At 41.9% G+C, this 14555-nt stretch overlaps 1 protein-coding gene across 1 annotated transcript in view; it reads right to left on the bottom strand.

Moving 5' to 3' along the window:
• Positions 1–14555, bottom strand: part of TRPM7 (transient receptor potential cation channel subfamily M member 7) — a 1269618-nt gene that overhangs the window by 282070 nt on the left and 972993 nt on the right. Inside the window, exon 28 of the mRNA XM_069222535.1 lies at positions 4882–4975. Coding sequence (XP_069078636.1) covers positions 4882–4975 — 94 coding nt within the window. The remainder of the gene's footprint in view (positions 1–4881; positions 4976–14555) is intronic.

Genomic DNA, 14555 nt, shown 5'->3' with positions numbered 1-14555 from the left:
CTGTATCTCTTTGGAACCCTCCCTCTCTGAATCCCCAGATCTTTTTTTTCAGAACCTAACACTATAATGGACTTCATTTGGGGTGCAGGTCACTGACGGGTGGCTTTATCCACTTTGCAATGACGTCACGGGGGGATGCCCCAGACTTTGAAACATACTACATCGCAGCTTAGATCCAATGGTTCACACAGTTGATGGCCAGCAGACAGTCTCCAGGGTGACTAGGGGGCACTTCCACCCCACCCTACGAGGACTTGGTAGGTCAAAACTTTCCTCAAGTTGAACCGTCTGACTGCTGTGGACACACAGAAGTACGTGACTATCCAGTAACGCTGGGATCGCTGCCTGTGATGGACGCACACTAGAGTCCCTTACGCCCCAGACCTGTCGCTTAAAAATGCTAGTGCAGCTCCCACATGGGGGAAACTGGACAAGGCTACAGACTTGGATGGCAGCAGGCGCTTCCAAGGAGGGAGACCTGTTCTGAGACTCAACACTGCTCCTGTTTGAAGACTTCCAAGAGGTCTTTGATTTGCCACGTGGCCACTTTTTGTTATATGGGTCGGTCACAGAGACTTTTCACAGACACTGAGGTTCAGGAGGCTTAGAGCCCAAAGCACACCTTTGCTGTCAATATGTGGTGCTAGCTGCGGGTACTTATAAAGCTGTTATGTGCTTATACCGTTTGTTGCAAGCCGATTCTCTACGCCTCCAAGAAGTGCTCTGAATCCATTGAGAAACACACAGACATACGGACTCAAAGATTTCATAAAAGGCTCGGAAATCCATACCAGAGCGCATCCCCAAGGGGTCCAGGAATGCAAGTTTCAACTTAATTAGCTACTATATCCTACATAGAGCCTTTGTGACCCCATATAGAATTAAAATACACTTTTGGAGGGACAGACACTGCTTGCCCCAGATGTACAGAAGTGGGTGCCACCTTCTTTCACATGTTCCGGACATGTACTCAACTAACATCCTACTGGTCAGGGGTCATCAGAGAGTTAGAGATGCTAATCGAGAAAGAAGTCCCTACAATACCAGCTCTTTGCCTACTGGACTGGTTCCCCCCACACCCTGAAAACGAAGGTGACCAGTACTTTTCAGGACATGGGCCTGATCCTGGCTAAGCATGAGCTTACTAGGCACTGGAAGGACTCTACGTTACAGAGTTTCCTAGCGTGGCGTAGGGAATTAAGAGAGTTGGGCAGACTGTAAGGGCACTCTTTTACTGTGGGACGCGCAGAGGGGAATAAGCAAGATGGAGATGGCCCAGGCACGGGGCGTGGGCTAAATGTTGACAGTTTGAAGAACCCGGATCCTTCCTCACAAGAGGTGTCACCCACAGACTCTCCTAGCTATGAGGTGACCATCCCTCCCCCAATCCTCAATTGAAGATGAACAGGTAGCCATACAATTCCCTTAGGAGTGCCCTGCTCGGCCACCTCCCCTAAACCTCCTATATACTCAAAAGACATTATGGGAGGACACACATTGACGCCGGGGAACTCAGTAGCAAACATATTTACTATTAGCAAGAGAAATTACACTGGCTCAGAGGAAGGGGAGGGAGGGGTTTTGGGTTTCAGGTATTGGAGATATTTAGTTGCTTACTCAAGAGTTGAATTATAATGCTGAGTGATGTAATCCCATCTCATTATCTGGGTTAAATGCCATGAAGGTGCCTCTTTGTTGCTCAAAAGAATTAGGAGCAAAGAAAAGGGAGCAGCCATATATTTCTGTTTTAAAACTTTAAAGGAATTATTCCTCTACATTGGTAATACCAGCCTAGCTTTTAAAAACACTGACTGTATACAAAGAGAATAACATCAGAGGCAGCTTAACTGCAATGAATTATAGCGATTTTGTTAAGAATGGTACCTGCATTGCAGCCCTATAAAATGGCAGAAGCTGTATTACCAAGCGCTATATATAAAAATGTTTTAAAAGAGACTTCCCAAACACGCACCAGACAAAACACCCAAGGGGAGAGGATGTGGCGTAAGGGCCAGAGCTACTGACTTTGGAACTAGGGAACATGGTACGAGTCTCCACGCAAGCTCAATATCCTGTGATTCTGGGCAACTCACTTAATGTCCCCTTGCTACCAAAAATAAATGTGTTCTTGTGAAATGTAACCAGTGCTCATGCAAAGTGCTGTAATACCTTTGTATCAAGTTTGCGCTAAATTAGCTCTATTTGAAGAGGCACAATTTATGTCCAAAGACCAGCTGTTTTTGCTATCAAGCTTGAGGCTGTGAAGTGCTTGAGTCTTGGCTCAACTTCGTTTCCACCATTTTGGAGACAACACCTTTCGCCATCTTCTTGCCTAGAACTAACCTATGTGCTTGGTTGGAGACCCTCCAGAGGTTATCAAGAGCACTTGCTATCACCTAGTGTTACGCTCTACTCAAGTTAGTTGGTTAATGCACCCGCTGCAGATGTCTTAACAGAACGAGAATGTCACAGATTACATTCCGGCCATAGTTTTTTCACCTCTTCATCTCTGCAAGGTTGATGCAAATTAATTATGGTGATTTTGTTAAGAATGCCACCTGCTTTGCAGCGCTATGAAATGGCAGAACTTGATATATAATAAAAAAAAAGTAATTCCCAGACTGCCCCAAAATGCACCAGACAAAGAACCCTAGAGGAGGTGATGTGGCGAAAGGGCCACTGCTGCAGACTTTGGAGCTGGGGGAACACGGTTCGAATCTCAGCGACAACTCAACATTCTGTGATTCTGGGCAAATTACTTAATCTCCCGTTGCTACTTATAATGAATGTGTTCTTGTGCGTGTAACCGACGCTCAAGTAAAGCGCTGTAATACCTTTGTATCAAGTTGCGCTATATAAAACTACAAAAAAATAAAATAAGAGGCTCCAATACCTTCGTGTCGAGTTAGGGCTACATAACTCTGCAAAAAAAAAAAAAAAAAAAAGACCCTGCAGACATTGAAAAGAAACCGAAAGATGCCTGAAACTAAGGAAGACGAAGAAACAACATACTGCAATAAGCGTAGCGGCGAGGCAAAAGAAAAATAGTGTGCTATACTAAGGTACATGGCTGATCATGCAATAATCCATGTAACAGGGTCGGTCTCCAAGGAGGTAACAAAACAGCCTCAAGGTGGGACAAACAAAAGCATTTACCAATGACATCAAGGCACTTTTGAAAGGCAGGCCCAGGAACGAATTAAAGTAATGGGTGTGGGAAGCGGCGTGGTTAAACCCTACAGAATAGATTACAAGATTTTGAGAAGAGCATCGCTTGAGCGCTGCTATGCTCAACCTAAAAATATCTTGCACTTCACAAGCTAATTCACTCCACCAACCACAGCCATAGCCATCTGGGAAAGATCTGAAACTCAATACTACCTTCAGCAAGAAACTCTGATTCAATGTGCCCTAAGTACAATCCTAGTACTAATGAAACAAACTTCGTACTCCGTGTTACAGATTCTGACCAAATGATGGGCCTGAGTCTACTCATGAACATTCTCAATTTCCTCTTGTATCACATACAAAGACCAAACCCTATCCGTCCTGCAGGAACTGTTTCCTCCTGTATCCTCCTGTATCTAGTATCTAGATAAATTCGGGATTAGAGTTCATAAGTGTCAGGCAAAATAGAAGGTAAAATATCCAAACAATAAAGAACAAAAACAATCTTTTGATTGAGTGTCAATCCATGGCAGAACAAATGTTCACAAAAGCTTTTGAAATTCAAATGATGCTCTTTTCAATGTGCTCTGCCAACCAGAAACACAATATGCATCCAATCTATGTGATCAGCACTCAACTGCAACTACAAATAAATACTTGCAGTGCAATGGGTCTTGCGAGTAAGGGCTATTTGCGTTGTAAATTCTGAACTGGACATTTCTTGACACAAATTGAAATTAAAAAGTAAAACAGAAGTTTGCTTTCAGTCAAACGTGTTATCGGCAAAAATGCAATTAGCCATGTAACAGGGTCGATGTGATGCAAAGCGCTCTACTACTGCCCAGGGAGATCAAGCTGCGTAGGAAATAAATTAAAAAAAGTAGTCCAGAAACAACTGAAAATACGGAGACTCTTATGTTTTCAGTAGTTGGCCAGTGCGCTCAAGGAGGGATAAACAACGGGAAAGGCATGACATATGCATGCCTTCCACTAATGAAAGCAAGCAAATTTTAAAAAGCATGCCCACAAACCAACCAAAGTTATGGGCGTGCGGTGGGGGTGGTTACAAACCCACAGAGAGATTACAGCAGGGACAGAGCACTTTGCGCTCAACCCTAAAAATCAGCTATTCTAAACTTAAACTACAATCAATTGCATTTTTCTAAATTCCTATTCAGATTTAGTACATTATGTGGATATTTATCTGACTGCCCAATAAAAACATGGATTTTCTACGCATCACAGAATCATAGCCAACAGAAAACCACTTCAATACTGTATATACTCAAGCCAAAGAAATAGTAAATCATATAATTACCCAAATTTAACAAAAAAATGTAAACATGGTGCATGTTTTCAAAGACATTTGGACATATTCAAAATAAATTTAATCTCAATTGTCATCACTTGAACTACTGTCAATTTCTATTTAATTGACCAGCTAAAATTAAAAATGACCATAGGGCTATAGAAGTCATATGAATATTCAATCAATAACCTGCCAGCTATCAATCAGTTTTAAAATAACTGAAATGTGATTTTGCACATATTTTAGAGTTGCACAAAATATTATAAAGAAAGAAATACAAACACAAAGAGCAGCTGACTAAAAGAATGAAATTTGTACTGTAGGTTTAAGTATTTCATAAGTGGCAAAAATCGTAGCGAAAAGTACAAAATCAAAAGGGTTGCATGGTAAGGATTGCTACTTACACTGGGGAAGATGAGGCAGGGAAACTTTATTAAGTTCAGTGAATCCAGCACACGAGTTCACCTGTCTCAGTCTGCAGTCACCGAGCAGTGCATTCTAGGAAAGGGCATAAGCATTATTTTCAATGAAGGAACATTTTTAATTTTCAACTTTCATATTTGGTAACATGCAAATATGATTTACAAAAAAACAAAAAAATCACATTTAGAAATATTCACATTGGGGACTTTTTGCTGCGTTTGTTCTACTACTTAATTGATTATTTTTCAACAGTATGACCTCATATGCCATCAGCATAAATGTACCATGTGAATTGGGTTTCATTTATGGATTTCAATCAACTATTTTCCCTTTCGCCTAGAGTAGTAGTTGTACCATTTATTACCTTTTATTTCAGATTCAAACAGCTTCGACTTGGACTGTGCATCAATTCCCCATTTGTTATACAGGGATCACACACAGGAAATACTCACAACTGCCACAACCTCAAAGTTGTCTAATTAGGGACAAGACAATTTAGATGAAATCTTGACAGAAAAAAGTGACAAAAGTAGCCCTGTCTTGGACATAGTGATATTGTTTTTAATATGCCTTAATAATATTCTCCTCACAAAGACAAATTAATGCTGCAACAGATGCAGCGGAAAAAGGACGTTTTAATTATCAAAGATTTTGGAGAAACGGGTTGAAGCTGTCATTGTCAATTTCCCCCTTATAGGAAAACGCCTTTTCAGACTTTCTGCTTTGATACTATAGATCAACACAATGGCTCTTATTATTAAATTATAATTTCTGTTCTTTCCCCCGGCCTTGAATAACCATTACCAGCAGTCCTGTTCATTTTTGGGCAGGAGACTTGACAGAAATTTTGGAAATTAACACATACAGCAGATTCCATGATAAGTTATTGGCCATGAACACGTTAGAAGCACTGACCTTTTCATGCTTTGTTTCCCTTCTTATGGGTAGCTTTATTTAGAAGTTGACGTTTGCCGGCAACAAGATGTGTGGGACAGCTTGAAGGACTCCATTCAAGCTTGCTGCTCCTGCTCCCCCCTCCTCCTTGCCATCCATTGTCCAAGTCCATGCCCTGCTCCCTCATTACAGCCCTGTACAGCTGTTGTTCTGCCACTGTCCTTACCATCTGCCCTGAACAGTTAGCTTGCTGCCCCATTGACCTCCTCCCTACCCTCTGTTGTCCAAGTCAATGCACCAGCACCCCCCTCTTGCCCTGCATGGTCCGATGTGCTACTACTGCCCCCTCTCCCCTGCCCTTCATAGTCTGTTATGCTGCAACTGAGCATCCTGTCTATCTGGTATTGTCAGCTTGCTACAAATGCCTCTTTCCCCTCTGCTCTTTGTTGTTCATGTGCATGACCCTGTCCACTCCCTATTGCCTTCTATTGTCTGCTGTGAGCCACTGCCTTCCCACTTGCCCTGTGTGGTGTATCGTGCTGCTGCAACCCCTGCCCCTTGCCCATCTTCCTCCTGCCCTCTGTTTTCTGAGTCCATGTCCCTACCCCATTCCTACTGCCCTCCGTGATCCAATGTACCATACTTGCCAACTATTTGAACTTGAAGAGGGAGATCTTGAAAAAACAAAAACCAGAGGAATTGGTTTTCCCCACTGACTTGCATTGAAAAAGAGAAGATTTTAGACAGAGGCAGATAAAATAAAGCCTCTTTGGGCTTATAAACATCGGGAGTCTGCCTGCATGTACGGTTGTTCTTTTTGTCCTCAATGGCCTGTTATATTGCCACAGCCTCTCTTGTCTATCCTAAGTGGTTGGTTTGTTGCCCCTGCCCTCCTTTCAAATGCAGTCTATGGTCTGTTATACGGCCACTGTCCCTCCTGCCTGCTCCGCATGGCCAGCTTGTTGCCTCTGCACCGTCCTCTCTGCCATCAATTATCCGAGTCCGTGCCTCTGCCTCCCCACAGTATTCTAATGAACAAGTAGATTACTACTATTCTATATTTATCACAAAGGTTTGGAACGCCTGACATCATCTCGATGTAATCAAAACTATAATACCTAAAGCATTTCCTTTAGAAATTATTAAAATGAAAGGGTCTTATTCCAACAGAAATTATGGTTAGTGATCTTAAAAAACTAATATGAGGACATATTTTCAGAATTCTCAAACAGCGACAAAGAACTTTTAAATAATTTGCTATCTAAATGTTTTGTAAACCGGTCGATCACTTTATATGTTACACTTCGGGGAGAGGATGTGGCGTTACAGAGCTTCAGACTTTGCAACTGGGTAACAAGTTTGAGTTTTGGCGTCAGCTCGACATCCTGTGATTCTGGGAAAATCACTTAATCTCCCCATGCCTAAAACCAAAACGAATGTGTCCTATTATAATGTAACTGATGCTCATGAAAAGCACTCCAATATCTTACAATCAAGTTTGCGGGATATAAAACTGCAAAATAAATAACAAAAAAATTAAGGGCCTTATTACGACCTTGATGGAGGAGTTTCCTCCATCACAAAAGTGGCTGTTAGCCCGCCCGTTGTATTATGATCCCATTATATTCAATGGAGATCGCAATACGGCGGAGAGGATATCCGTCACTTTTGAGATGGAGGAAACTCCTCCATTAAGGTCGCAATAAGGCCCTAAGTGTTTTGCACACTTCAATGAGCTATATTTTGGCTACATTTGGGTGATATGTATAAAACATTTGGGTGCTTTTTCCTCTGATGGCCAACGTGGGAGACTTAATTGTTATGAAGCTCTCAAATCTCCTCATTTACTGAAATATCCTCAGTAGAAAATGCTTTCAGTTTTCCACTTCCATTCCATCAAGATGGCTTTCAGATGTGCCACATTTCTGGTATAAATCCAGAATATTAGCATGCTAGTTGCTCATTAGAACACTGTAGTAGCTGCGGATCACCAGAGAGTTAACTGTCAGTCTCTGCTGCTGGTGCTGAATGTGCATGTTTCAGTCTGAATGTCAGAATTCTCTAATGAAATAGAAGCAAAAGATATTTGAGAACTCACTTAAAATGTGTCCTAATTTTTCTTTCTACAGCAATGACTACAATTTCTATGACAAAATGACCCCCCTCATTTAGTTCCTTTCTAAACCAAATGATTTTAGTTTTACCAGTTTGATTTGACCAAGATGGCTTCAGGTGTGCCACACTTTGGCCATAAGTAAAACTAGTAGCGCTATAGCTGTTCTTTAGTAGTAGGGACAAGGGAATCAACTGTCAGGCTACTCCTGCTGGAAATACATGTTTTACTGAGAACATCAGAATTCATTTTCATATGGCTGAGAACTATAGAGTGAAGTAACAGAAAATATGCTTTCAATTCAGCTTCTGGAGCACCTTTCATAATCTCTATAGTAAAATCATGAGAAAACAGTTTTCTCTCAAAAAAGATTCATGAAATCACAGTAGAAGACTCTTTCACAGAGTAAAATCACATTAGAACACACCACAATTCCTAACACTAGTGTGGTACCATCAACAAATTATTTATATTGTAACTAAACTCTTTTACCCCTTATATGTTCTCCTTTTTGTAACCATCAAAACCTGCCATTCACTAAAATGCATTTTAATGGAGTCCATGTCCCAGTGGCCAATATGTGCTGTTACATCATGTTGTCCATGTTATGACCAGGCAATAAAGTAAGGGGGGACCATTTCCATTTGGGACCCCATATATGCCCTTTGGGGTCTTAGTGTGTTCACTCTGCCCACTTACATATTTTTTTGTAATTAATTTTTAGGACACAGGTGCCCCAGTCTTGTAATGGCTGCCAAAAAATATTGTTCAGGTTGTCACCAAACAATCAGGATTAACTAGTCTCCTTTAAATTGGCCAGTCAGAACACCAACTGTTCAGATATACACATTTCTTTTTCCTTTAATATCTCAAAAACTACTGAACGGATTTGCACCAAAGCACTTTCTGGACCGAAAGCTACCTTTCTGCCAGTTCTATCCAGCGGTTCAGGCTACGGTTGTGTCTAAAAATCCCCATGGAAAAAAAGTGTTTTGGAACCCCACCCCTTTTTCTCAGACCCTGCTTGAAGAATGACCCTGAAACTTTAAAGACAGCAGCTGAAGCGAGTGGCAAACTAGTTTTGAAAATTGTGTGACGCTTCGTCAAACAGTGCCAACGTTATTGGTAAAACAAATAAAGCTTTTCATATGGAAACTAGGTCTTCAGCTGAGTCCCAGACAAAAGGTAAGCATTAAGAAGAGGGGCCATGGACAGCCTGACCCCTTAGCCCTAGTGGTGGGGTCCTAGAGGGACCTTAGGACTAAAAAGCACTTTTTTTTAAATAAATTGTTTTCAGCAAATTCCCGATGGGCTCATGAATCTTGGCAAATATTAAAAAAAAAAAAAAAAAAAAAAGCGGAGACTTCTGCGCTTTGTCATTCTTAAGCCCCCAGGTGGGCCAAGTCAAGGGGGCATTATTATGTGTAATGCAGGGGACGACCAGCTCCCAGAGGCTTTAAAGTAATGTGTGTCACACAGACCCCCCTCCCCCCAAAAAATATTTACACTAGACCCCAGGAGATGGGGTCCCCGGAGCCGATATCGGCCTGAGGAAGGGTTGGGTGGTATTGGGGTTGACGGCAGGCCATGTGCAGCAGTGGTTGGATTAACGTATAGTAATGAAAATTATTACTATACATTTAAAAAAAAACATGGAACTTCACTGAAATGCCAAAGGTTACAGGAATGTTATAGTTAGGAAATAGAATTAAAAAAACACACTAATTTACGTGAAAAACCAAAGGTTAGAGGGACGTTATAGTTAGGCTCACATTTTAAACGTACCAAACCATAGAAATTTGCCAGTTATAGTTATCTCTAGTAACTATAACTCATGCCCTAAGGTAACTGTAACTAGTGCCCTTGCCATGCATTGCTAATGACTGCACAAATTACAGCACTCATGATATCTTTTGTAACATCATTGATAATGTCACTATAACACCTGCAGTAAAATTATTGATCAGATAGCTGTGCATGATGGACGCATAGTCACCTCAGGGCCCTGTAATAAAAAAAAAACGAAAAAAAAAAAAAAACACACTCACGAGCACGGTGCCGGTATACCCCGAGGCTGAAACGCCGCAGTTTCAGCAGGGCTTCAGCTGCCCTTCCAATAAAGTACACAACTTTCCCCTCCACAACAGAAAAGAAGCTCAAACTCTTCAGAACGTGCCAACGCCAATTTATTATGGACTGTCCCGATGCATATCAGTCCCACCAGACCTTTTTCACATGAAACTTTCCTCTCAGGTTGCAGCCAGCCAATCAGGGCCATGCTTTCCATCCTGATCAATGGCTAGCCTGCAGGTGGATCAGCAAAGAATCCACGTTCCTAGATGCTCACATTTTGTTTTCCTTTAATAACTCCAAAATACTGAACAGATTTACACCAATTAACAAAATGGGCTCTTTCTGGACCAATAACTAACTTTCTTCCAAAGTTGGTGTAATTCTATCCAGTGGTTCGGACTGTAGTCGTATCTAAAAACTGCGAAATCCCCATTGACATAGAATGGGGAAAAATCGTTTTGGAATCCCCCTCCCCCCAATCCCAGCCCCTGCTTGATGAACCACCCCTAAACTTTCCACACAACAGCTGAAGTGAGTGACAAACTAGTTTTGAAAATTTCGTTAAGATTTGTCAAACGGTTCTAAAGTTATTAGCACAACAAACAAACATTTACAATGTAATGTGTCTCACTTTTGCTAGAGCTATTAGCCTTGTAAATTCCTAACTGGACTTTTGTTGACAAATAAATTGAAAATGAAAAGTAAAACAGTTGACATAAGCAAGCCAATTAAAAGTGTCATGGCCGCCAGGAGCATGAGCGAGAAAGAGACACAAAAAAAGAAAAAGAAGTTCGCTAGAAGTCAAACGTATCAGTAAAAGTGCAATTATCCATGTAACAGGGCGATGGCCAAGGCAGTAACAAAACTGCCCCAAGGAGGGACAAACAAAGCATTTACCAATGATAAAAAAGGATTTTTGAAAGGTAACCCCATGAACGAGTGATAGTGATGGGCAGGCGGTGGGCGTGGTTAAAAGCCCACAAATAGATTACAGCATGTAAGAGCACTTGCGCACTCGACCTAAAAACTATTTGTCTGTGAGAAAAGTTGGTCCTAACTATAACTACCTACTGACGACCACCATATATATGACAGACAAATATACATTGCCCTCAGGGTAATGTAGTCCAAAGTTTCCATGTGCACAAATTAGGCCAATCTCCAGCACCAAACTGCACGACAGACACTGGACGTTTCTGGACTATTGCTGGCTCATTATGGTGGCTGGTCCACATGAAGAGATAATGGGACATAAGAATAATCCCTGAGACTGGTGCGTCCAGTGGGGAGGCAAACGTGCCATGGGCCCTAATTAAAAATAAATGGCCCTTCAACCTGCATTGTGGTGCAAAGGGTCCTCAGGGCTCCAATGGAACTGTAGTATTTTTACTAATGATAGCTTCCCCTGCACAATATGTTTCTGACCCATGACCACCACATTGCTCTACTGCTGCAGTACACAAGAATAAATGAGATGACAAGCAGAAAGGGAATATGGCTCAGTAATGGCAGCCAATCTTTGGATCACAAAAGGCACACATACCTTTGTTTTAACTATGATCATCCATGTGGAGGACTGAGTCTGCCCCAGACAGCTGTTGCAGGGGTGAAATGCAGTTCGGTTTTATAGCAGAGTTGCCTAATGTAAGCAATGAAAAATTGTACCAATATGCTGGTGCCTGAAACCATGTGCCTTCCACTCCTCAACTTCCTTCAACATAACATGCATCTGCAACCCTGCCACTTCCACCTACTCTTCCTTGCACACACCTTATGTATTTCAGTTATGAAAGACAGAGCCAAGCAGGGAGAACAACTTCTATTAATACTCTTCTTCACTGTCTAAATAACCAGTAAGTCATAAAAATACATTAAGGAATTGCCAGAACCTCACGTGTTACTATTAAAGCTCTTGCTAATTGCTAGCTACATTGTTTCACTTCTTTAAGAAGTATTAAAGAACACAAACTTCATTCACGTTGTCTCTTCCTTCTGGGCTCATGGCTGCCTGGGAAGGACACTGCTTCGATGAAGACTTTAAGGTCAAAATAAGGGGATGAATCTGCCAAAATCAACCCCTGTCCTGCAACCAGCACCAACGTGGAAATTACCACGAGTTAAATACACAATGAGCCCTAAACTTGGAGGGAGCAGACTTCCTCAGGACAGAGGTCGCATCACAGTATCTGTTACAGGAGCTGAAGAGATGCCGATGCTTACTGCAGCCTTCACACATGCAAGAATATTCCACCTGACCATTGATAATCATTTGAAGGCAAATCAATTAGGCTGGCAACAGACCCAGAGGCACATACTCCCCATGGGCAGGTGCTGTGCAAACTTGAAGAAGAACCTCGGGAATAGTAGGAAGAATAACTCTTACAACCTGATCTCATCATCACTGGTGGCATTTTCCTTAGAACATTGCAAGACAGTTTAAACTTTCAATAATTTTTGGAACAGAAAGCAATTATGGATCTGTGTAAAATCCTTTAATAAAAGGGCGTGGAAAAACCAGATGTCAGAGCAACCGAGCGGTACCATACAAGGCTCTGTGACATCATATCAAGGATGCATGTGTGTCGAGTCACAGCCATAGCACCACCTGCAACACGGAACGCCTACATCAACGTTTGCAGAGTCAGTGCGGCACCTGAGAAGATTTGTCCTTAAATCAAATCAATGAAGTCTCAGGGCCTCAGCTCAAAATATTTGCTTATGTGGACGATATTGCGGTTAAGACACCTAACCCAGAAGGGACTATTTTGGAGTTAGACAAGGAAGCGTTACATTTTGGAGAGATCTCAGGCTTTCATTTGAACTGGAAAAAGGTGTAGCTGGTAGTTAGTGATCAGATATATTTTATGTGTGATCGAAATGTGGATCATGCAATCGATTTAGAAGTAAATATCACACCCAAAATAGACTAGATAGTGAAACCGAACCTGGCTCCAGTGATACAAAAGATAAAATTAGATTTTACAATGATGGATCATCTCCATCTTACAATAATTGGCCGTTGCAATATTATTAAAATGTTACTTCTACCTGAGGTACTTGCCGTCTTCAGGACCATACCTTTAGAGCTTGAGAAGTGCTGTTCCTAAAAAATGGAAGAGATATCTAGTGGATTCAACTAGTCCTGTGCTAGAGTCAGGAGGGCCTTAAAATATATGATGCTGCACAAAGCAAGGGAGGTGGCTGGGATGTTCCAAATTTTAGGTACTGCAAGTGGGTGGCTCCCTTATATATGTGATTGTTTTTAGTAGGGGTTCAGAAGATTCAGTAACAGGTGGTGGACAGCTACCTTCTATCTATGAATTGCTACTAAGAGATGATGCGGAGACCCTTTACTTGAAATAGTTGAGCCAAACTACTATAAAAAGATGAAATTCAAGACCCTACAGGCTGCTTTGAAGATATGGGGTTAGCCAGGAAGAAGACTGGCATCGAGGGATATAATATTATACTCCCATTTGTCAGTCCCTGATGTTTCCAGTGATTTTCCATGATGCATATTGCTCTAGTTGGGAAGCTAAAGGGATATGTAAGCTAGGCAACCTTTTTGATAATAATCAAATGCTATCACATTTGAGGACCTCCAACTGGATTTTGGCCTCGAGTACAGGGCCTTTAAAAAAAAAAAAAAAAAAAAAAAATACTCACAGGTCAGGGACTTTTCATCTAGAAAGCGCAGTGGAGCTATAGGGTCCAGTAAAGAAACACCACTTGAAGAACAAGTTACATATTCTAGTTGCATATTCCTTACCTTAGAATTTCCCCTAGGCGTCAGACTGGGTCTAGAGATTTTTCTTCAAGCAGTACCCTTGGGCGCAGTCAGGTGGCTTCAGTTGACTCTGTGTTTATCGTGGTCGCTGTGAATACGTTGGGGTCGTATACAGGCACTGCCTCGGCAAAATAAGTTTCTTTTCAAGACTTTTCTTTTCTAAGCGCGGAGCCATAAAGAACACTGAAAATAGTGCACCAGAGTTAAGGCCCTGAAAAGGGAAGCCCTGTCCCTAGAAATCAGTTTGCAGGCGGGAAGGATGGGCGGGTCAGTAAGGAATCTGCAATTAGAATATCGCCCTAACAGATAAATCTTTACTGAAGGTAAGTAACGTGTTCATCTGAGAGAGAAGTCTAGTTGCAGATTCCATACCTTAGAATAGATACCCAAGCAATACCATCCTCGGTGGTGGGCTGCAGACCAAGATCATACTAAAAAGTCCTGCAAGACCGAACAACCAAAGTAGCAGTCTCCGTTGACCTGACTGTCCAGGCAGTAATGTTTTGTGAAAGTGTGCAGGGATACCCACTTTGCTGCCTGGCAGATGATTGGCCTACATGAAAAGGAGTAACAACCTTGGGAAGGAAGGAGGCCCTCGTACAAAGCACCACTTTTCAGGGTGAACAGACAGAAATGGAGGCTTGGAAGAGCTTGAAGCTCACTCACTCTGCGAGCAGAGGTGACGGCAGCAAGAAATGCAGTTTTGAGAGTAGGAAGCCGCAAGGGGTAACTGTGTAATGGCTCGAAATGGTCACTCATCAAGTTAATTAAGGACCAGATTGAGGTTC

Source organism: Pleurodeles waltl, chromosome 3_1 (assembly GCF_031143425.1).
Source record: "Pleurodeles waltl isolate 20211129_DDA chromosome 3_1, aPleWal1.hap1.20221129, whole genome shotgun sequence".
Lineage (NCBI taxonomy): Eukaryota > Metazoa > Chordata > Amphibia > Caudata > Salamandridae > Pleurodeles > Pleurodeles waltl.
The sequence above is the reverse complement of the archived record's forward strand: the minus strand, read 5'-3'. Positions and strand labels throughout refer to the sequence as shown.